Source organism: Talpa europaea, assembly GCF_964194135.1.
Source record: "Talpa europaea genome assembly, chromosome: 11".
NCBI lineage: Eukaryota > Metazoa > Chordata > Mammalia > Eulipotyphla > Talpidae > Talpa > Talpa europaea.
In genome coordinates, this window is record NC_140078.1 from 8,816,257 (window position 1) to 8,841,131 (window position 24,875).

Sequence of the window (24,875 nt, forward strand, 5' to 3'; positions counted from 1 at the left end):
TCTTGTGGGTTCATCCCATTCCTAGCTTCACTCACATTCTAGGGAGCACTATTGGGGAGCATCTACTTTAATCTGGTCAGTGTGTAGCCTGGTTCACCTCTGCCTTTACCCTGTTTAATCATCACACATACCAGCCTTCATATGTGATTCTTGTTGTCAACTGCATCCAAACCCTGCATTTTTTTTTCTTTTCCTAGAGCAATCCACATCCTTTGGTCTGGGCAAAACTGAAGGGGTTTCCATTCTGGCCTGCAAAAGCCCTGAGGGATAAAGATGGGCAGGTTGATGCCCGTTTCTTTGGACAACACGACAGGTGGGAGTTAAAAATTAGCTTTGAACATGTCACTTGAACTGAACCTTTGATACTGTAGGCAGATGTGAGAAGGGGGGTTGCTGTTGTTTTGTTTATTGTCACACTACCATGATAGAGGGTGCCTTTGCTGTGTTAAGCCTGATAATTCATCAAATTTGGATTTTTTTCTACCTGTTAGAAAGGTGTCTTCCTCTTGCTTTTGTGGTTTGGTTGATGCTGTTCTTTTTCCTTTTTTTTCTAATGTAAATTAAATCCCCATGCAAATTACTTTTCAATAACGCTCCTAGGTATCAGAGGTATTTTCCCAGATTGCCAGTAAATGACTCTTCTGTCATTGTACTGGGTCATTCCCTCCTGTTCCCTTTTCTCTGAAGCTAAAATGGGAAATTAGAAGGGGTTGCTGTTTTGACAGGTCTGAGCCCTCCCTCCCCTCCGTTCCCCGTGAAGTGAATTATTCCAGCTAATTGCAGTTCCCTTTAGAGAGTAGCCCCTGCGTGCCCAGCACAACAGGTAGGCAGAGATGAGCAGCAGTTAATATCTGGGTTCCCTTTTAACAAGTTACATTATGATTAAATGAGGCAAAACCCTTCTCAGAACCCAGCCAAGCCATTAGAGAAAGTGTGTGACTATGTCGGGGAGAATATATAAAATACAGGGTTTAAAAATCATCCCCTACCCCCCAGAATATACAGAAAATGCTGTTTATGTTTTTAAACAATGCCAGCATCTGAAACATTGCATCTGTTTGTAAAAGTTGGCATCTTGGAAATCACAGAAAAGAGTAAATTTCAGTATAATCTGCAGAATCCTTTATTAGGAGTCTTGGTATTCCATTTTCAGGAGATCAGGTGGGGAGGTGACTGGGATGGTCTGCTGGTTTCGATAGCAAATAATACAGTTTATTTGATTTTGGCCACTTCTGTTGGAAATCTTCCTAAAATTCATTTATTCATTCATGCAAAGAAACATGACTTTGGTGCCTGTGTGTGTAGGCTGGGGCTGCGGGAGGGAGTGGACAACTGTCTCCCCATGTGTCAAGGCTGACATCTTAGTGTGAAGACGAGGAACACACAGATGAACAAGTGCGCACGATGACCTCGGGCCAGAGGGAATGGCAGTGCCGAGGAGAGTCTGAGGAGAGCAGAGAAGCTCCAAGGCAGTGTGCCCAGAAAGAGCAGAGGCACCGGTGGTTTGAACAGTGAGGTGGCGGGGGTGGGAAGAGAAGGGCCCAGGGCCCATCCCAGGGATGTGGCCGGGAGTCTGGGTTTCGAAGGGCCAGAGCAATCGGTAGCTGGCTTTAGGTCTGTCTTACTGAGAGCATGCCAGTTGTTAACTTTCTCCATGATTTAGGCTGTTCTCATTCTAATAGTGAAGCACAGTGTGGCTGTACTTAGGATGTGGGTGGGTGGGGGAAATGCTTGCCCCATGCGCCAAGGATGCACAGATCCTGAGAATCTGCTCTCCACTTTGCTAGACTGGGTTACTGGGGCTGTTCCCTGAGCTTGAAGGTTGGGGTGGTTCTGGGCAGGGACTGCCAAGGAAGCCAGGCCAGCAGCACAGTCTTATGCCCTTGAGATTATCCTAACTCCTGCCTCCCCCCAGTGTCCCCTGACCCCTCAGAGGGACTATGCTGAGCTGCTGCCTGTGCATTTGCATGGACATCCCGGATGTCCACGTGGCAGGTGTTCAGGGAATGTTTCAGGGATGGGACAGGGAGTCCCAGTGGGGGACTCGCCTAGAGGCGTTTCCCTCGCAGAGTCTCTCTTCCTTGGATGGCACTGAGTGGGCTGGGTTTGCCGACAGCCTATCCAGGGTCCTCCGCCCCTTCCTCAGGGAGCTCGCTTGGGGCTGTAGAGCTCAAACATCAGTCTGGACCAGGTGTGAGCGCAGTGGGTCAGCCAGCAGATTAGGGAATGTCCTGGACCATTTTATGTTTCCGGGAAAGTCTGTAAATGCTGGAGAGAGCCTGGGGAGGCCCTTGCACAGATGAAGGGCATGTTTCAAGCGGTCTCAGCATGTACTTTCTGTCTGCTACAAGATTTTGCGTCCTTCGGTTTTATTTCTGAGACACACACACACAGTGTTATATGAAAATACAGAAAATACTTTATTAAAATATTATCAAATGTCTGTGGAACTACAAAAGAGCTGGCATTCATTGAGTGCCTCTTATACAGCAGGTATGATTGTTAAGTGCTCTTGGTAGAAGTTTAGAAAAAAATTTTGGGCACTTATTTATTGACTGAGGTAGCATTGGTTTACAACACTGCAGAAGAGAGAATCTTTTCTCTTCAGATGATTGGCACCATGTCACCCCTGCCACCAAGGTACTTGGCCTCCTCCACCAGAGCCCCTTGGGCCATGCACTTTGCTCTCACACTTGAAACAATACATAGCTTTTAGGGTTATCACTTCCCCAACGTTCCCTTTAATCCTGTGGAGAATCCTAATTTTATTTTATTTTTTTAAAAAAGATTTATTTATTCATGCATACAAGAACCTGGTCACAGGTCCTGACGCACAGATGTGCGGGAGGGTGAGAGGATTCACCAGAGACAGAGCAGGGAACAGAATAGGCAGACCGACTGAAATACACTGCTGAGGGGAGCAGCAGGCGAGACTGGAGAGGTCTGCCATGCCATGTGGGTATCTCACCGGCCAGCCGGGATCAAACTTGCGCTGCAGAGGCTGCGGACAGAATCTACTGAAAGCAGATTCTCAGGATCTGTGCATCCTTGGTACATGGGACAAGCATTTCCCCCACCCACCCTCAACTGCCTGCGCCACTAGGGATGCCCAAATCCTAATTTTAAAGATTGATTTATTTATTTATACAAGAACTGGGGTACAGGCCAGATGCGTGGGAGAGTGAGAGGATTCACCAGAGACAGAGCGGGGAACAGAACAGACAGACTGATGAAATACACTGCTGAGGGGAGCAGCGGGAGCGACAGGAGAGGTCTGCTGCACCATGTAGGACCCTCGCCTGCCGGCCGGGATTGAGCCAACATTACAGAGGCTGCTGATAGCTTCACAGCGCGGTGCTTAACCGTCTGCGCCACCAGGGGAGGCCCAAATCCTAATTTTAAAAGAAAAAAAAAAGCTCTTTTGCCTCAGTGCAGAAGAGTGAGATTTGGGAATGAATTCTCTTTCAGAGGTGTAGTCTGGGAGGTTTTCTCATTCTACTAAACCAAAGCCAACGAGTTTTACTATATTTTTTCTTTATTGCGTTAAAAGCACTAAGTCTATTGAATGTCTTAATATTTTAGCCAAGTTTGTTTATATTCTGTCCTTTATGACAGAATGTGACTGACTATTCAGTGGATCTTTTATTTCCCCCTTCAATCCAAGTCATTTTAAAGAACGGGATAGGTATTTAGAATCTTAGCAGACATACTAGGCTAATTTGGTTTACATTAAGGAGAAAATCCTGGAAACATTCTAAATGTCCACAGACACATGAATGGATAAAGAAATGTGTGCGCATGACATGGAGTACTGCTCAGCCCTGAAAAGGGAGAACATTTTGTTGTATGTGACAACACTGCAAAACCTTGCGGACATTGTGCTGAATGAAATAAGCACATCATAGAAGGAAAAATACTGTAGGATTCCATGTATTTGGAGCATCAAAAACAGTCTAAATTCATAATCAGGTGGAATGGTGGTTGCCGGGGCTGGGGAGATAATATGTCGTACACTTAGACATTTGTTAAGTGAGAACTTGGGTTAAGTGTTCTTAGTACAGTCCATTTTTTGAAGCTTAAAAAAAAAAGAGAATCTTAGATATGGCCGAAATTGACAAATACTCTCTCTTTTGCACCCCTAGGGCTTGGGTTCCAATCAATAACTGCTACCTCATGTCTAAAGAAATTCCTTTTTCTGTGAAAAAGACTAAAAGCATCTTCAATAGTGCAATGCAAGAGATGGAAGTTTATGTGGAGAACATCCGCAGGAAGTTTGGGGTTTTTAATTACTCTCCATTCAGGACACCCTACACACCCAACAGCCAGTACCAAATGCTGCTTGACCCCACCAACCCCAGTGCCGGGGCTGCCAAGGTAGACAAGCAGGAGAAGGTCAAGCTCAACTTTGACATGACGGCCTCCCCCAAGATCCTGATGAGCAAGCCCATGCTGAGTGGGGGTGCTGGTCGCAGGATCTCCTTGTCGGATATGCCGAGGTCCCCCATGAGCACAAACTCCTCTGTGCACACCGGCTCCGACGTGGAGCAGGACCCAGAGAAGAAAGCCACCTCCAGCCACTTCAGCGCCAGTGAGGAGTCCATGGACTTCCTTGACAAGAGCACAGGTCAGCTGCGGGCTCGAGAGGGGGACATGGGGCACGGGCTCCTTTGGGGCCACACCCGACAAGCCCACACTGACTGTTGTCCTAGAACCATGTTCTGCCCAGAGGAGCACAGTTTAAGTGAGTGACCCATGGAATTCTGGCCGTTAGGAAGCAGAAAACGAGATTATTTCCCACAGGCCAGCTGCGGGTCATTCCCAGAAGTCGGATGGCCAGAAACCCTTCAGAGTTTAGTTCAAATGTCTCTTGGATGAATCACAGCAGTTGTTTCTTTCCTAAGAGTTTTATCTTAATGGTACATGGGTTTTTCTCTTAAAGTTAAACATTCACTTTACTTTAAAGGCACAGTTGTTAGAGCAACATGTGAGGTAAACAAGAACCCTTCTCCCCAGAGCACATCTGCTTGGTAAAGGGCACCTCATTTAACAGTTCTGTTGCAGTTTTGGACTTGGTAGAGGTAGAATGGCTAAGAAGGAGGAGGCTGGCTCATATCTGTGGCTTTAGGCCTGGTGCTTAACCTTAACCTCTTGGACTTTAGTTTCCTCATCTGTAACATGACCTTAGTATTAGGACCGACCTGCTAGGTTCTGGCAAAGGCCAGAATATTTCAGGACAGTGCTTGAAATATTAAACATCACAAATATTGGACTTCATAGTGTTTCTTCTGGTTCTTGCTATAAGCAGATTGCCTGTGTGAATCAGAGAGGGTGAGTCGAAGGAGGGATGCTGGCTGAGCGTGAGGAAAGTGACCCTCATGGGTCATAGAAACTGAAGTGGGTCATAGAAACTGAAGTGCCTGCGCTTAAATTGCTTGTAGTTTTTTTTTTTTAAAGATTTTATTTATTTATTTTTGCATAGAAGAACTGGGGTGTAGGCCAGAGATGCAGGGGGTGAAAAAATCCACCAGAGACACAGTGGGTAGCAGAACAGGCAGATCAGTGTATTTCATACTGCTGAGAGGAGAAGCAGGCGAGACAGGAGAGACAGGAGAGGTCTGCTGTGCCATGTGGGTCAGCTCCCTGGCTAGGGATCAAATTGAGGCTGTTGAACTCAGGTGATAGGGCTGAGACTTAACCCCTAGGCGACCAGGGAGGCCTGCTTGTAGTTTGTGCTACTAGACATGCAGTTAGCACATGGCTTCTGAACCACCATTGTTTTTTTCTGCCCCACATTTCAGGAAATGGTTGTAGAGTAATATAACACATACCATGTGTTTAATTAAGAGCTGCTTCTCTCTTCCACATGAGGTATGGAGTTTGAAATGACACGAGAATGCCTGATAAAATTTCTCATCATGAGAGTGAGAAGTGACTGTTAGGTGGTGAGTGGGTAGACTAGCCCGCCTTAGTAGAATCTCTTTGCCAGCACGTGCTTAGGTCATTTTGCTAATCCTAATTCAGAGAGTGGACAGTAGAGAAGGAACAGGTGATACTCAGAATTGCTTTCCATCTTGCAAGTTGGCCTTTTGTCTTGCAACAGTGAAATAATGTCTAAGGTTTCGTGGGTCTCGGTCCCAATAATGAAACTGTCCACTTCTTGTCATTACTAAATTCATGTGTTTTGTTAGAACAGCCATATGTAATATGTGGCTGGGATCCCTGGAATTTGAATGACATATAATTTGTATGTTCTGTGAATTGTTAATCCTTTTTTTTTTTTTTTTAAAATAATCTGAAAATGGTCAGTACCCTTCTTAGCTTGTGGGTTATACAAGAACAGGGGGTGTACCAGATTTGACCCATAGGTCGACTTACCCACCCCTGTCTACATTGAGGAAGTTAGAGGAAGCTGAGTCAGTCTTCCCATTCCACAGAAGGTAAGTGGAGGTGCCGGTGGATGGTGCAGGGAAGTGCTGGGGTTCCCACACCCTCTTCCTGAATCCAGCCTGGCTGCTTTTCCCTGCACCTCACTGCCCTCTGCTGTTAGCAATGATCACAGCATTTAATGGAAGAGGAAGTGGGATATCTATGGCAGTGCCCCTACCACTGGGGGGGAGTGTCTGAGACTGATTTACCCAAAATTGAGTAAAGAAATAATTGTCATAGGATAATAGCAAAAACACAGTTTCAGCAATGGGAATTTTGTAACCAGCGGCATAAAGCTACCAATGGAAATAAGCCGACAAGTAAAACTTCCATGAGAGCTTAGAAACCTGCCCCTGTTTGTTTGGGAGATGAGGAGCTGAGAATCCTGCCACCATAATCCTTGGGCCTGGACTCAGCTTGCCCAGGAGCTCTTGACTTGGCCCCCACCTTTCACCCACGCTGTCCTGGGGACCTGCACCGGAGTTGTTCCTATTCTTGGTGATTTTCCTACTCCCCTTTATTTAGACCCCCTGGCCAATTTGATACCTTTGCCAATATTTGCTTTTGGGATCCTGAGTTGTCAGGATTTATATGTTTAGGGCAGGAGTCTGTGGGTCCCGGCTTTTACCCCATCCTGAACTGATGGTGCTTTCGTCTTCTAGCCCCTTCTGGGTTACAGATGAGCCAGAAGGGAAGACAGTTGTCTACCCCTCCCCCCCTTTAAAAAATATAAACTTAATACATACCCATCATAAAACAATTACTAATTTTAAGAACTGAAATCAGATTATCCCCCCTCTCATGGTCAGCCTTTAGGCTTTGTTTCCAGAATTTTCTCTAGGTTGGCTTATAAGTCACACTGTTAAGTTGAAAATTCAAATGCTTCCAGGGATCAGGTGGATAAGGAAGTAGGTGAGGCTGGAAAGCAGCAGGGATGGGGTGAGTGAAGCAGGAGTGTGGCCACTTGTGTGCCTGTTGCTTCCAGATCCTTCTGTGATGTGCTCAGCTAGGGAGGGTCCTTTACCTTTTGCTCCTGCTGCTTCTCAGTGGGCATGTGGGCTCAGTGTTGCCAGATTTCAGATTGTTGAGAAGTCTCAAATGTGTTTTCCAAATGTGAACTACTCTTTTACTTAATGAGTCAAATTAAAAAAAAAAAAAAAAAGGAAATCTGCATACTGCTTCAAGTGTAGGTGTGAACGATTCGGTTCCTGGATGACCTGTTGGCAGTGTCTGGTGTGGACATTTTTGGCTTTACCTGTGTTCTGAATCCTTTCCCCTTCAGTGCAATGGTTTTGCTGGTCGCTCCTCTGCAAGATGCAGCCCTTTGAACCCATAGGTTGTTTCCAAGGTTTTAGAAGTAGAGAAAATGTAACATGAATCATTAACTCCTCTACCCCCACCCCACCCAGAGCTCTGGGGTGTGTGGGAGGGAAGGGACCTTTTTTCCATTTTAATTCTGAAACTCATGTTTCATGTAGTCAGAATAGCATTTAGCCCAGGCTAGTATTTTGTAAATGTAGAGAATAAATGATGTGTTTTAGCCCACACTCCTGAGCTGTACATCAAAGTCTAAAATCTGATTCAATTATTTGTGACTTCAAAGGCAATTAGTTCTTCCTTTGAGCAAGATTTATGGCTTTATAAAAGAATTGGCATCTGTTTCAAAGCATAATTGAAATGAGCATTTCCAAATGTCCTTTTGCTTTTGAAAATGTCCGTGGAGTGATTTAAAGTGGGGTTTCTCAATCTAGGTACTGTTGACATTTTTGGCCTGATAATCCTGGGTCGTGAGGCTGTCTTGTTTCCTGTCGCAGCATTTGTGGTCCCCACCATGAGATGCCAGGACATAGCCCTGCCCAGTGATGCAGCCAGAAATGTCTCCAGATACCCTAGGACCCCCTGGGGTTTGTTATCACCCCTCCATACTGAGAACCATCAATTGAATGGACCATACTTTGGAAGTTTACTACTGAGACCAAAATTCTGATTGCTTTACCTTGATCTTTGAAGCTTTTCACTATTAACATTTAATTCTGTATCTTCCTGAGTATAAAATGTTGCATTTGGATTTTAATATTACAGATAAATAAGATGTAATCCCACCCCAAGAGGTAACAACTGTTAAGAATTGGGTGTTCAGGTTCTTAAATGAGTAGAATTACATGGATAGAGTACTTTTTTGTGGTGGAATGGGGTCATCTAAACTTTCAATTCTGCAGCAGTTGACATTTTTCTAAGTATCTACAGTTCTCATTGTCAGTGATGCATAGACAGTACATGAAAATGACAAGAAATGGGGGCATATGAATGAACTTGGGGAAACATTTCTTGAAGAAACCTGGTTTTATTAAGGAAAGTGAATGTGAATGTTTTAAATGGATACATTGATTTGTCTTCTTTTTTCCTTTTTTTTTAAATTATTGAACTATTGTTATTTTACATCTTTGATCATTAGTTACATAATAAAGAATTTCTCCCCTCAGGTGTGGTCACCACAGTGCTCCCACCACCAGGTCACTCACAGTCTACCACAGTGGACCCCACCAGGGTCTGTGGTCTGCTTTCAAGGGTTGGTTTTAAAGTTGGTCTTTGGTCCTTTGTTTGGTTTCTCAATATCCCACATATAAGTGAAATGATCTGATGTTTATCTTTCGCGTTCTGGCTCATTTCAATTAGGATCATCCCATCCAGTTCCATCCAGGTTGCCTCAAATGGCATGATCTTTTTGATCGCTGAGTAGTATTCCATTGTGTATATATACCCCATCTTCTGGATCCACTCTTCTGTCTCTATATCTTGGCTATTGTAAATAGCTCTGATTTGTCATCTTAATGTAAATTTTATGTCCCTGCTCACTCTCTCAGGAGCCTCAAGCCATAGGCATTTTGACCTGCCTGCTATTTCACATGAACCCTTGATGGCCACAGGGGAAGCCAGAATAAAAGCTTTTAAGAACGTGTAATAGTCATACAGTCACAGAATTCCTTACATTTTTCTGTGTCAACAAATAAATTTTTGTACTGACCTTAAAATATTTTCCTCCCAACAAAAGTATGGTTAAAAGTATTTTTATAAAGAGTAAAATATGGCCCATAATCAAAATACCTCTAGTTGACTTTTTGTACTGATGAAAGTACTACAGGCACATGGTAAAAATTCAAACCCAAACTGCAGCAATGTGAAAACAGTATAGCAAGGTATTAAAAATATAGGAAAAGATCTTTTACCCCCATATTCTCAGTTCCATATTTTCTCTAAACTTTACCACTACTAGTAATAGTTTATGGAATGTGCTTCTAAAAATACTGATATGTATCCACTTATGTAGTGGTGTGGGTTAGCTTTAAAAAGCATTTATACATAGGGGGCCTTTATACACACTTGGTTTTTCCTCTTTCTCTTCCACCCACCGTTTTTTGAGGACACAGGTCGGTATCAGTCATTCTAGGGGTTGCATAGTATCTGTACCTTCGCGTACTTAGCTAATTTCAAGCAGATTCCTATAAGCCATCAAACTTCTTGTCCACTTTACCTGCACATCATAATATATTTTGCAGAGACACCTGTGGGGTGACTTCCTAGCAGTGGTACTTTGGGGTTCATGTGTTGTACACATTTAGATTTTGGATAATGGTCAGTATCCCCTAAAAATCGTAAATGATTTTTTTATGAGCTGCCTTTTTTACGCTCAACACAAGGTGCTGTTTTTTGAAACAAATATACCTTGCAGGTGTAAAGCACTGAGGCTGGAGAGATGTACTGTCTCTACTTTTCACCTATTTTGCATGATTTATGTTGAGCTTAGTGATCGCTCCTCAGATGTCTCTTGATCTTTTGTATTTTTCTGTGAGCTGCCTGTTAACTGATGTGGGAGGTTGATGTCGGGACAGGCCTCACACAGATTGGAAGGTGGGGCATGTGGCCCCCCTCCCTTCCTGCTGGCATGAACAAAGCCTTGCAGGAGGGGTGGCCCCTGCCCTTTCTTTGCTGGAGGGGGAGAACAGACACAGCACCCCCGGGAAGCCACCCTTACTCTCGCCCCACCCAAGTGCTAACTTGAAAATTTATTGTAGCTTGTTTCTTAAACCTTAATATGTATGCTTAAGTTCTGTTAACAAAGGATTCTTCATGTCTATGATTTAAGACAGTATTTTAAAAAACTTAATTCTGGAAATGGTTTCTGATGTTTATTGAACACTTGCTAAGAATCCATTCACATGGGGCCTCCCTGGTGGCACAGGGGTTGAAGTCTTAGTACTGTCAACCTATTGCCAGCCACTGCAGCGCTGAATTCAATCCCCAGCCAGGGAGCTACCCACATGGCGCAGCAGACCTCTCCTGTCTCGCCCGCTGCTCCCCTCAGCAGTGTATTTCAGTAGATCTGCCTGCTCTGCTCCCCACTCTGTCTCTGGTGAATCATCTCCCCACCCCATACCTCTGGCCTACCTCCCAACCTCTTGAATGCATAAATAAATAAAAATAAATCTTAAAGAAAAATCCATTTGCATGGATGAGCTGATCTGAGCTCCACCTCCATTCCCAGACCCATGCTTGCTACTTCCCTGTTAAGTGGATTTATCAATCTCAGCTCTGTTGACTCTTGGGGCCAGAGATAATTCTGTGTTGTACGGGGCTGTGCTGTGTACTGTAGGATGTTTGACAGGACCCCTGGTCTCTACCCACTGGATGCCAGTGGCACCCCTTCCCCAGTGAGACTCCCAAATGTCCGCAGACATTGCCCCATGCACCCTGGAGGGCAAACTCACTCTTGGCTGAAAGCACCACTGGTTCAGATGATCAAAACCAAAGCCACACGCAGCGGTTGAGCGCTGGGTTGCGAAGCTGCCCGCGGCCTCTGCGGCGCCGGTTCGATCCCTGGCTGCTCCCCGGCCACCCGAGGAGGGTCCCACATGGCACGCAGACCTCTCCTGCTGCCCGCTGCTCCCCCCCTCAGCAGTGTACTTCGGTCCTTCTGCCTGCTCTGCTCCCCGCTCTGGCTCTGGTGAATTCTCTCACCCTCCTGCGCTTCTGACTATACCCAGTGCATGTATAAACAAAACAAACAAACAAACAAATAAATAAAACATGCCTCTATTTAAAATAAAAAAAATAAAAATAAAAAAAACAAAACTAAAGCCACAGAGGTTAATGGGAAATAACAAATAACATTACACCAATAGCAGGCAATAATGTACTTCATAGATGCCAGGCATTGTTCAGATGGTTGATTAATTAATTTGTTTCTTACTATTTGATGAGAGAGGTACTTTCATCAACCCCTTTGTATCATATTATTAGTATCTCTTTTGGCTATTGCTTAGAAAGGAGGTTCAGAGATGTCAGATAACTTGCCCAAGGTCACACAGCAAATCCGTCACAGTGCTGAGATTTGAATCCTGACACCTGACCCCTGTCTTAGACCCCTGTTAGGTCTAGAGTCTTCCCACTCTATTATGTTACAAATAGCGTTCACAGATCCTGGCACTGGAGGTGAGGATAGTACATGTATCTTGACGGGCTGAGCTGGATGCAGGTTTAACCCAGTGAATCCTCACTCTAAATATCGCCATGGTGGATGACGAAATTGAGGCAAGTGCCTCTGAAACTATTCAAGCACTTCTGGAATCCCCAGGGGTGTCTGGATTCCTAACCCTTTGGCTGTCACAGCTTTATCTGGGGGAACAGGTGGCTCCACAGCTGAAGTCTGGTGCACGTGCGGGTGGCCTTCACACGGTAGTGATGTGGAGCATGTGGGCAAAGGGCAGAGTCTGAAGGGGGTGTGGGGCTCTCATTGTCCCATCTGAGGCCTTCATTTTGTTAAGATAAAGGGCCTGGTTTCTGTTCTCCCTTCTCCAGTGGACGAAATTCGGAGGTGCAGGATGTTGATAGTTTTAAGATACTTTTGAAAGCCTCAGGCATAGCCCCGCCACTTCGTGCTCCACGAAAGTTGACACTCATAAGTAAGGAGGGAGATAATATACCAACGTCTCCCGCCTCCATCTGGGGCCACATTTGGCTTCATTCGGCAAAACCTTTGAAAGGGAAGCCCGCGCTCTCCCCAGAGGTCATGTTGGCCTCCGGCAGGTGCGACGGCTGTGGGAGCCCGCCCTGTGTCTCCCACAAACGGGCAGCACACCATTTGTAAGCCTAGCTCCCGTCCCTGCATCTGGACTGGGGTGGGTGTTGGTTTAATCGCTATTTATTTTGAGATTTACACCCCTGAATGGGCCAAAACAATTTCAGTGGCAGCTTAGCCGATTTGTCTTAGAGCTTTGTGTTTAACACAATATCTGGGGGGCCTGCTTCCTCTGTGGCTCTAACGGCTTGACATTGGGTTAAAGTCCTTCGCTCTCCCATCTGTGGTGCTCTGGGGCCTGGTGGAAATCAAATGCAATGTCTCCTCTCGCCATCTACCTACACCAAGAGTTTTCTTTGTCTAGTGGTTAGTAAATCTGCCTTTTAACAATGACCAAACTTTTCCAGCTTCACCAGCTTCCACGAAGACAGGACAAGCAGGGAGCTCATCCGGCAGCCCAAAACCCTTCTCTCCTCAAGCGTCCACGCCTATCGCCACCAAGACAGACAAGACTCCCACCACCGGAAGCATCCTGAACCTTAACCTGGGTCAGTTTGGGTTTTGGGATGGCTTATTCTATGGCGGCTCTTTTGCAAGTTGTGTGTGGTTCTTGAACTCTGAGCATATGTAAATCATTTAAAAGGTGCCGTAGATGGGGATGAAGAGAGGTCAAATAAAATGACAAGGAGGGGATTTCCTGGGACTGGTTGATGTGCTGAGTTGTTTTATGATCAAGTACCTTAAACCAGTGTTTACAGTCTTATTTGCCCTTAACACACACAGTCGCCCAGTTCTCAAATTTGTGGATCTATGTATATTTAAAGCACAAACTCCATAGTTTCAAATCTTCATCTTCCCTAAGTGCAGTATAATCTGGTACAGAGTTGCCTTAACTATCTTATGATTTTTTATTTATTTACTTTTTTTTTTAAAGTTACTTTGAATCTTTTTTTTTTTTAATAGAGGCATGTTTTATTTATTTATTTGTTTGTTTGTTTTTGTTTATACATGCACTGGGTCAGAAGCGCGGGAGGGTGAGAGAATTCACCAGAGCCAGAGCGGGGAGCAGAGCAGGCAGAAGGACCGAAGTACACTGCTGAGGGGAGCAGCGGGCTGCAGGAGAGGTCTGCGTGCCATGTGGGACCCTCCTTGGGTGGCCGGGGAGCAGCCGGGGATCGAACCGGCGCCGCAGAGGCTGCGGGCAGCTTTGCAACCCAGCGCTCAACCGCTGTGCCACCGGGGAGGCCCTATTTATTTACTTTTTTAAAGATTTATTTGCATAGAAGAACTGGGTGTAGGCCAGAAGTATAGTGCAGAGAATGTGAGGGGACTCACCAGAGACAGAGTGGGGAACAGAACAGGCAGATGTACTGAAATACACTGCTGAGGGGAGCAGCGGGCGAGACAGGAGAGGTCTGCTGTGCCATATGTGGGTCAGCTCCCAGGCCAGGGATTGAACTCAGGCAGCAGTAGTGATAGCACTGGGACTCAACCTCTAGGCCACTAGGGAGGCCCTGCATATGATTATTTAAAATGCTGGCCTTTATCCTCTGACTTGGTAGATTTTTTTAAAATTTATTTTTTTTGGCCAATTGGGTTTCAGTTCTAAAAGCACTACCTTAGGCCAAAGTCTTTAGCAAAAATTGGCACCAGCAATGCTAAATACGTAAGTGTGAAATTTATTTTACTGATTGATTCCATCATGACTCCTGGTTTTTATTGAGCTGCTATTGTGTCCTATTTATTGTGTTAGGCTTGGGGCAGAGAGTGGTGAATAAGACCCTGCTGCAGTGGAGTCTAGGTTCTAGAGAGGGAGCTACAGTACTCCAGGCACATGAACAAGACAGTTCATGCCATTCAAGGAGGTAAAATATGTTCATATGATAAGGAGAGAGCCGGGTAGAATGGGGGTGTGCAGTGGGCGGGCAAGGTCAGTGGTCTCTGGTGGTGGGTTGGAAGGAACTTTTTGAGGCGGTGACTTAAATACTGATTTGCACAACAAGAAAAACCAGCCATCCCTGTATCTGGAGGAAGAAGTTTGTAGAAGGAACAAGGAATTTATAAACCCTGGGGTAAGGATGACCTGGGTGTGTCACAGGAGTGGCTGGGAGGCCCAGGGGGGGTGGCTTGTGGGGAGGGAGGTTGGGGAGAGGTCAGAGGACAAGGGACCTTGTGTGCCTGCTGTGGAGGGGCTTGAGCAGGGAAGCACTGTGGCTGAATTGGTACGTTTAAAGGACAGCTCTGGGTGTTGTATTGAGACTCCCGTGTCCACCATTCTCAACCAAGGGCAGGTTCTCCCTCCCCGTTGGATACATGGTAGGATCTGGAGGGAGGAGATTTTGGTTTGTCACGACTGCAGGGTGGGGGTTAGCAACTGTCACAGGTGGGTAGACTCCCTGGATGCTGCCAAACACCCTGTAATGCACAGAGCTGGCCTGCACACCCAGGAGTTACTGCGTTATGCCAATAACTGTGTTAATAGCTTCAGTCGTGGCAGGAGAAACAGGAAACCAAGAGTTCAGTTTTAGATGCCTGCTAGACTTCCAGGTGGAGAGGTAGAGAGTGTGATTGGAGCAAGGGTGCCCTGAGGCCAGGGCAGGAGTTACAATTCCTGATTTATGCGTGGGATTGGGTTAGGACCCTGGTTCTCACAGGGTGAGGAGGCAGAGACGGGAGGTGCTATTGCCACCTAGTGGCTGGAGGCCAGAAATGCCGACCACCCTACTCTGCACAGGACTGGCCCTAATGGCCATAGTGCTGAGGCCAGGAGACCCTGATCTAGAACCCAAGGAAACAAGAGGGTCTTGGGTGCTTGATCGTGTAGACTTTGGGGAAGAAAAGTGAGCAGAGAGGCTGGAAAGGAGCTGAGGACAAGCAGAAAGCAGCACCAGGTGAGTGTGTGGTGCCAGTGGCCTCAGGTATAGATGGCCTCAGGAGGGAGGGGCCGCCTGTATGGAGTGTAGCCCCCGCGTGAATTGCAGCCTCAGTGGCCAGTGCCCTCTGGCTCATCTTGCCCTGCAGGGCCATTTTCAGGTGGAGAAACTGAGCCCTGGGGAGAGGAGACTCTGTGGCCAGGATCACCTGGTGACAGGATGGGAGCTGAGCGGTTCCAGGTCAGCTCGGCTGGTGAGAATTCCTCACTGAACAAAAGAGGACCTCTTTGCTGCCCGGGAACATTCATTTTCTGCAACAGCCTTTCTCACACCCGCCTCCCACCCCCAAGAAACCTTGCTTGAGGCATTCTCACGGCTGGTTCCCCTCTGCCGGTCATGAGCGCCAGGACCTGCTCCCTCCCTAGGCTGGGTGGGCCTTGTGTCATGGGGCGGTCAGCTCCACTTGACCCCTCTTGGGAGTGCAAGGCCATTTCCTGTTGGGTGTCACGGTGGGTGGGCACAGTCCCCGGCCCCTCCCTGCGGGAAGGAAAGCACCGAAATGAGAATGTTTAATGGGCTGGGATTTCAGTGATGTGAAGGGAGGAGGGTCAGATGGGCACAAGGGAAGGTGCTGTGGATGGGAAGGGAAAGGCGGAGAATGGAGGGAAATGCTGAATAATTCTCCGTGGCGGTCCGGGGTCGGGGCAGATGCTTTTTAGGGGCTTGATTATGTCTTTCATCTCTAATGAATCAACAGGAACGGACACAACAGACGATGATATTGCTACTTCTGACAAAGCTATCATTAAAAGTAATGAGGGCCTCCCCTGGTGGTGCAGCAGTTGAGCGCTGGGCTGCAAAGCTGCCCGCAGCCTCTGCAGCGCCGGTTCGATCCCCGGCCGCTGGGCGAGGGTCTCACATGGCGCGACAGACCTCTCCTGCCACGCCCGCTGCTCCCCTCAGCAGTGTATTTGTTGGTCTGCCTGTTCTGTTCCCCGCTCTGGCTCTGGTAAATCCTGTCACCCTCCCGTGCTTCTGACTGTACCCAGTGCTTGTATAAGTAAATACATAAATCTTAAAAAAAAAAAAAAAAACCTGGAAAAGGCAAAATTATATAGAGCTAGAAAATATCCATGTTAGGGTTAACGGAGGGTTTGGCTGCAGCTCTCACAGGGATTCTTCTGGAGATGGAATTCTGCCTCCTGTCTGTGGGTGTGGCAGCACTGTATGTCCCTGAGTTTTACTCTGTAAATTAAAGCCATTAAAAGAATACAACAGCCTCTAAGGTAGGGACCAGCCTCATTTCACAGAAGAGGACACTGAGGCACTGAAAAGCAGCTAGCTCTCCAGGATAGCTCCGGTCAAATTTGGCCTTTAGACTTGAGGCCTGTCTGCTGTGTAGCTGGCTCTTAACCCAGACACAATTTGGGTGGTGTTTTGACTTTTGTGAGCCCTGGGCTGTTGGGTCAGTTACCCCAGCCATAAGAGTCAGAGGCAAGGTCAAGATTTGGAATGGGAGATCATAGAAGATGAAGGTGCTTTTCTGAAGGAAGCCCCTCCCACCATTTCAACTGTCTTGCCAGTTGTCTGAATTTCCAAGAAAAATAGAAATCAGATTTTTATGGGAACTCGTCTAGATTGTAAATATGAACAGTAAATTTCATTAAAAACAAAAACTCAGGGTCTCCCTGGTGGTACAAGGGGCTAAGTCTCAGTACTATGAAGCTATCTGCAGCCACTGCAGCATGAGTTTGATCCCCAGCCAGGGAGATACCCACAAGGCGCAGCAGACCTCTCCTGTCTTGCCTGCTGCTCCCCTCAGCAGTGTATCTCAGTCAGTCTGCCTGTTCTGTTTCCCATTCTGTCTCTGGTGAATCCTCTCACCCCTGAACCCCTGGCCTATACCTCAGTTCTTGTACACATAAATAAATAACTCTTAAAAAAAAAAAAAAGAAAACTCTACTTTGGCCAAACAAATGCAATAAAAATACAAAAACAGGGTATTACCTGTTTGCTTATTACCTGGATGACTACGAATTGTGCTGGACAGAGGGGCTGGTCTATGCAGAGACTGGTTCTCTCCCTGCTTGCTGTTGCCCAGGCCCCGCATTTGGTGTCTTGGGCTTCTTTCTCTCCAAATGAAGGAGCCGATTCCTGGTGGGTTGTTCCAGCCCCCTCCTGTGACTCCATGTGATTATAAATAAATCATAAAGGAGGAGAATGTGAGACGGGAAGAGGAGGAAGACCTGATTCTTTCTGGTAATCTTGTCTCCTCTCATAGAGGGTTTGCTTTGGGTCAAGCAAAACACAGCTAGTCGTGTTCATGACAAAAATGTCTTGGTGCTCTGTGGAAGATGATGGGGGGAGGGTTGTTAGGCTGGAGCCTCCCAGCTGGGGTGCCACTGTCGATGGTGGGGCCCCTTTTCATAAAGAGGCACCGAGTATATCAGGCAGCCTTTGAGAGCCAGGGATCCTGCTTTCTCAGACGTTGTCTTCATTTTTTCCTCTTTTACACCGAATGAGGTGATGATCTCTGCTTGACTTTGATTGATAAGAGAGCCCCTGACTGGGTCAATGTCAGAACAAACACTTCCCTGGCAGGTGCCGCCATCCTGTGGCTCTGGAAGTGCATCTCTCACACTTGGCCCACTGCTTACCAACAAAAGAGACCTGTTTTGTTTTTTTAAACTGAAATTTCTTATATTTTTCTTTTTAAAAGTTTATTCTGTTTTTGTAAGTAAATAATGCACATGGTAACAGATTTAAAAGTACGGACAGAAATTTAAGTGAAAAGACACCCTGTTCTGGTCTCCTGCTCTGTGTCCCTCCCCCACAGGTGACCTCTGTGGCCTGTTAGTCTCCTTGGAGAATCTTCTAGAGAGACACAGTTTCTCCACCTGGGTGGTTTTGTCCCCCAGGGGACATTTGGCAATGCTGGGAGACATTGTTGCCATAACTGGGATGCAGTTGCTATTGGCATCTGGTGGGGAGAGACCAGGGTTGCTGCTTATTACCACACAAGGCCTGGGTAGCCCCAACCCCTTCATCTCACAGCAGAGACACATCTCACCCGGGTAAGGGGTGGGGTGCCCATGCTGAGGACCTCAGGGCACTCACAGCCGTGTCTATGCCTTTCCCCGCACCTGCACGCTCTGCTGACCTCGCTTCCTGTTCCTCATCGGCTCATAAGCTCTGCTGCAGCTTCAGTTCACACTTGTATTTTATCCCATTTCAAGGTGAACTCCAACTTGCTCATTCAGGCTCCTTATTTATTGACTCTGGTTTGTTTTCCATTTTTTTGCTATTGAAGCAGCTGCTGCAAAGATCCTTTTGCCCAGATGGGACGTATCCGTAGGCTAAATTCCTAGAAGTGGAGTCGCGGGGTCAGAGGCCACGTGCGCTTGACATTTTGGGAGATGCTGCCAATTGCCCCCTAAAGGGGTGATTCTGATGTGAGCTCCCTCCAGAAATGTAAGATCGTGCCTCTTTTTCAAGCAAGGATATTTTTTATCCCTGCTTTCCATTTATAGCCTAAGCTGTCTTCGTATCAGCTGAAAAGTTCAAAATGTTGGCAGCAAGGGTGGATTCTGAAGATATTCCTGATATAGAAGGGCAGGGGTAGAAGAAGTGCTGATAAGCTACTATGAGCTAAATGAGAAACAGCTCTTCTTTCTGCCTGCGGAGGAGAGGAAGGCACAGCACGGCCCAAAGTTGGAGAAAGATAATTACATCTGGCTACCGCTCCTGAGCCTGGCGCCCAGGGACCTGATCCCAGCTCTGGCTTTTGCTGGTTAATTGTTTGAATCAACACTACGGTGGCTTCGTAACCAGGGGAACGTGATTTTGTAAAATGAGGTGCTTTACCTACTTTTCATTCCTTTTGATTATGAATATGCCAGAGTTTAGTCTTTTTAAGCTGAAGTTGAAAGATTACTGTTCTCATTCTTTCTTATACAGACACACACACACACACACACACACACACACACATTTGGTGAGGTCTCTGGTCATGAATCCTAAGATTTGCAAGAGCATTGCTGTTAACACAGATACACAAGGGGTAAGGGGAATCAAGAGAATTTTCTTTACTCACATGGGGTTTTCAGCCTTGGCTGCTGATGGAAATCACCTGGGAAACTTGAGAAAAGGCCAATGCTCAGACCTTATCCTCCCCCAGGCCAGATTCAGAATCTAGGGAGGTGTGAGAAGGTGTTAAGTAAAAAGGATTTTTTAAAGCTCTAAAGGAGATAACAGTATGGAGTCAAGTTTCGCTGTTGCTGATTGATGAGCAGTACAGGGAAACAAGAATTTTACGGCCTGTGTTCCAGGGCTGTTCCCCCGCCCCCACCCATTTTTTGTAAATAAAGTTTTATTGGGACACAACCACTTAAACATTGATGGCCATTTTTGCACCAGAGGTTGTGGGGCCTGTAAGAACCTCATTTACTGTTTGGCCTTGACAGAAAAAAACCCTTGATGACCCAGGCACAGTGGGTTGTGTTTTCCGTAATTGCCGTGTAGCGTGTTAGCCACAATGGGGCACCAATGAGCACATTACTTGGGGAGCACAGCCTTCCCCATAGTGGTCATGTGTGCAGTCCGACTCCCGGGGTCCTTAAAACTTAAAGCCAATGTGTGTTCTTTCCCTGGATCTTTCTGCTTCCCTGTCCTTCCTCCCCTGCCTTTGCATTTTATTATTTCACTTTAGATTTTCCTTGTGTGTGTATTTCTCTGGGAAACGAGATGGAAATTCTTCTGTCACAAGTGGCTGCACGTTCTCTGTTTTCTCTGTGAGCCCTATGGCCTCTCTGCATCTGCACATGCGTGAACACCCCTAGAATCACATGCACAAGCATGCAGTGCACAAGACGATCATGTACACACAAGCACATGTATACTCACCATGCACACATGTACGAACATGCAGTGCACAAATATGTTCATGATCCACCTGTGCATGCAGACACACAAAGGTGCACAAGTATGACCACAGTACAAACACACATGCATACTAACATGCACAAAAACACACGCAAATGCACAGATGTTTTTAGAGCCTTTCTTGAGTGACGGTATCTCAGGGGGGACTCTCCCTTGGGGGCTGACCCTGAATGTGTTTTTAGGGCAAAGATCCTTCCCAGCCTTAGTTTGGTGGGGATGTTGTTAGGGTGGTAAAGTCATGTTGCCTGTGAGTTGCTGGTGGGGCCTTCAGGCCCTCATATCACCTTGAAGGAGCATATCTCTGGGCTTGCAGCCTAAGAGGACGTGCCCTTCCTGGGTGAGGGTGTCGGAGAGCAAAACCCAAAGGTGGTGGGAGAGTGAAGGCTCCCAGGACCCTCGCTGGCAGCCACCAGCCTGTACCAGCTTTATGGTCTGGTGGACGGGGTGGAGGTGTCGGGAGGTGCAGGAAGTCGGGGAGCAGGCCCACAGCTGGTGGGAATGAGCTGAGTGGCCTTTTCTCCTGGACAGATGCCACCTATTTTCTGACCTTTATTTTCTGGGATTGGTGTGGGACAAGGGATATGGTGGGGCTTGGGGAAAGATGCCCACGTTTTCTGTTTTGGGTGTTTGGAGGGGATGCCAGAGAGTGACAGGCAGGTGAACGATCATGCTTCTGCCTGCAAAATCTCATTACTTTCTGGGCCTTTGCAACTACCTTGATGTTGTCTCATTTTTAATGTCTTGGGGGTACTAGAGGGGCCAGTGAGGGTGGGGGAGGAATACGAGAAATGCAAACCCACAGACCGCTTGGCATCTGGTGTAGTCGGACTTACAAAGACCTGACCCTGGGACAAAAGTGGGGCATGAGGGGACAGGACCTCTGGGCCTAAGTGGGTTCATAGGCCTTTACGTGGGATTAGGGATGAGCTGAGCGAGGATGCTTGTAGGAGGCAGACTTCAATCCAGGTCTAGTCTCTCCACCTTTCCTCCAAAGTGCTCTGTGAGCCAAGGGGGACAGCCCAGCAGACTGACTGCAAGGTCTGCGGAGCCTCTACCTTCCCTCTGTTTCTAATTTGTGCTCTGGACTAGGTCAACTAAAAAAGGAAAAATGAAGGGTCCATGGTAGCTGAGGAGCTAGGGCTCCCCATTACCAGTGTGTTCTCTGAGAGACCCAGACTTTTTACTTGATCTGCTGATGACAACTTGAAATTATTGCTTTTGACCTTGAAGGGACCCTACTGATGCTGAGTCCCACAGACAGCCGTCAGTCTGGATTGTATATTTTATTATTTATTTATTTTTAACGATTGATTTATGCATACAAGAACTGGGGTACAGGCCAGAGGTGCAGGGGTGAGAGGATTCACCAAAGACAGAGTGGGGAGTAGAACAGGTGGATCTACTGAAATACACTGCTGAGGGGAGCAGCGGGCGAGTCAGGAGAGGTCTGCTGCGCCATGTGGGTAGCTCCCTGGCGGGGATCGGACTTGTGCTGCAGAGGCTGCGGACAGCTTCATAGGTTGTGTTTTACCCCCTTGTGCCACCAGGGAGGCCCTGGGATTATATATTTTAAAGAGTGAAAGCACCCCAGATAGTTGTTGGGTGGGCTGAAGGAACCTGCTCCTGAATGTATCTCCTCAGGTTGTTCTTTCCCAGGCAGATGGTATTGTTGGGAAAAATGACAAACAACTTTTATGTCTCTCTATACCCCTCCCTCTAGCCCCAGCTCCCCCAACTCCCCACTGTAAAACGTGGCAAGGAGGAAGTATGCGTGTGGTTGATTCATTCCTCCAGCGCCTGGTCTCACGTGGTGTGGTGATGTCTTCCAGATCGAAGCAAGGCTGAGATGGATTTGAAGGAGCTAAGTGAGTCCGTCCAGCAGCAGTCAGCCCCTGTTCCTCTCATCTCTCCCAAGCGGCAGATTCGCAGCAGGTTCCAACTAAACCTTGACAAGACGATAGAGAGTTGCAAAGCACAATTAGGTATGTCTTCTGGTCAGCTTGCATCATCGTCATCATTATCACTTGTTAGGGATACCACCCAGATGAAACCAGAGGTGGATCCTGTCCTGTCTGCTTTCGGCAGCTGCTTTAACCTTGAATTATTGGTTCAACTAAAGGGTATTTCCACTCGTGGCAAAATGTTTCTGATTTGCCAGTTAATTGTTCAGAAGGGCTCTTTGGATTCCTCAGTTTATTCTTTGGTTGCAGCAGTCTGCAGAGAAAGTTTGGAAGCAGAAAGATCCTCCTGAGTTTGCCTCTGTGCTTCCTCTCAGAACAAGTCTGTGTTTCAGCACCAGGACCCAGTGTGTCCTGCACATACCCCTTCCCCTCCAGACTGGGCTGCTCACCTCCTGGCAAACTCATCCTGCTTCTTTACCTGTTGCCTCCCTTCTTTTTCCCCATGCTGCCTGCCTTCACCCTGCCTACCTGAATCCTGTCCCAAAGGCTGAGCTTGGGTGTCACCTTCTCCAGGAAGTCTCCTCTTGACTGCCCATCCCATCTGCCTGCCTGCCTTCTTTGATACTTTACTGCCCCAAAGCATCAGTGGTCCCTTGGTGAGGGGGTATCCCTGCCAACCTAGATTGGAAGCTCCTTGAGGGCAGGGAGGTTGCCTTGTAAAGATTTGCCTTCTCCAAGGTCTTGTGCGCATAGTAGATGCTTTGGAGTATTTGTTGAATAAGTAAATAAAGCCAGGAGTCAATGAGTAGACTTTGGGAGACCTTGGGAGAGCATCCCCAAGGTCAGGTTTCACATGTCAGTGGGTGCTCTGGATCTGTAGGAGAGAAAAACACTATAGTTAAGGGTTGTCTGGGGCTGTCCAGAGAAGTGCATTCCTTGTGGGGCTGTGTGTTGGTGGACATTGAGTGCCATGAATGGCGTTTTGAGAGCATTTAAATCTCTCTTGGGTCCTTCCATGCAGCTGCTTGACCTCGTTGATTTATTATTATTGTCAACTAGAATTTTAATACTACTCCTCAAGTATTCTGTATGTATTCTGCACTGTTTAAATACTGTGCGTAGATTGGCCTGCAAGGTCAATACTGTTAACAGTCCCATTTTGCAGATGGAGAAACTAAGGCTCAGAGAAGTAGGTCTCTTGTTCAGGGTCACACAGCTCATAAAAGCTGGATTTGAACTCCCATCCTCCTGGCTGCAGTCAGGACCCAAGCCCTTCCTGGTCGTGAGTGGTCCTGTTGTCCTTTTGTGTGCAGGTATTCGCTGGCATGCTCAAGCCCAGGCCCCAGGGATGATGCTAGATCTGGGTTTTTGTGTTTTGAATTCTCCTGTTTTTGATTGAGCCCAGCTGGAGGGCTGGTGCTGGTGTCCAGTGCCCGAGTGGCACATGGTTCTTGCCCTTGGGTCAGTTTCATGTCCGTGCATCTGGGTCAGAATGACCCAGCTCTTGGTGACAGTGAAGACTGTGCCAAGAACTGAGTGGGTTTTCCTCATTACAGGATTTTAGGATATAGGATTACTTACCCCCATGATGCTCATGGCACAAGCAGGAAACATAAATGGGTTAAATAGAACAGTTGTTAGGAATCTGCTTTTGCCCACATTTGTGTGTGTGTGTGTGTGTGAAAGAGAGAGAGAGAGAGAGAGAGAGAGAGAGAGAGAGAGAGAGAACGAGAGCGAGACATGCTATTTTGTCTTTTTCCCCTTTGATAGAGATGTGGAAATAGGAGACTTTACTCTTGACCCCTTTGTAAATGGAAGAATAAGGCAAATCCTATGACAGTTGACCGCAACAGGGCAGAGAGCAAGAGAGGATATCCAGGCACCAGTCACCTGGAGATGGTACTGCCCCACTTGAAAGGGCTGGTGGCTTCCAGGCCAGCATCGCCTTGTAGGTCTGTGACCCAGAGTGGCCGGATCTTCTGATCATTGTACACAAACCCACCATCTTGATTTCCATGGAAAATTTCCTGATTTGTGAAATGGGCATCACGTTCTAAATTTAAAAAAAAACAAATAACAATAAAATGAGCCAAATCATGGCTTCCCAAACATAGTGTTTCTGCTGGTCAGATGTGACTTGTGGGCTGTGAGTCTGCAGCCTATGCTTTAAAGCTTTGACTTATTTCTTTGAGCCCTAGACACAGAGCGCAAAGGACTTAAATGCTTTGGGGTTGCGTGGGTTGAGTGTTGGTGGCAAGTAGGAGTCTGGGATTCTGCCTTTGCCTCTGTCTTGGTTTTCTTTGTATCTGAGGTCAAGTGATTTCTTTGGGTCTCTATTTTCTAATCTGTTAGATGGAGCAGTTTTAGCAGCTCATGCCTGGTGTCCCTTTCACCCCTCCCAACCCCTCTATTCTGATTAGTTATCCATGTTACAGAGACTTGGCGCCATATAGATTTAAAATTTATGTTGCTAGGTCCCATGTCATCTTTGAATGTTAATAACTGAAACCTCCAACCACAAGTTGCACTTGTCAGCTATAGTCAGTTGCAATTTAGTTCACTACTAACCCCACCAGGCCTATGTGATGCAATTTGAAATGTTTTTTATTCCAGCGTTTGGCGTGGAAAATGTTTGCGTTTTTGGTCCTGCTCTTTATT

General features: G+C 46.8%; 1 protein-coding gene across 5 annotated transcripts in view; it reads left to right on the forward strand.

The window, feature by feature from the left end:
• Positions 1-24,875, forward strand: part of ZMYND8 (zinc finger MYND-type containing 8) — a gene marked incomplete at both ends in the record, with an annotated part of 96,061 nt that overhangs the window by 53,415 nt on the left and 17,771 nt on the right. For 4 of the 5 annotated variants that reach the window (XM_084246677.1, XM_084246675.1, XM_084246676.1 and 1 more), the window contains 4 exons: positions 198-313; positions 4,143-4,624; positions 12,910-13,050; positions 22,146-22,298. In XM_084246677.1, coding sequence (XP_084102803.1) covers positions 198-313; positions 4,143-4,624; positions 12,910-13,050; positions 22,146-22,298 — 892 coding nt within the window. Of the gene's footprint in view, positions 1-197; positions 314-4,142; positions 4,673-12,873; positions 13,051-22,145; positions 22,299-24,875 lie in introns of all 5 variants that reach the window. The other variant, XM_084246678.1, reaches the window with a different exon arrangement.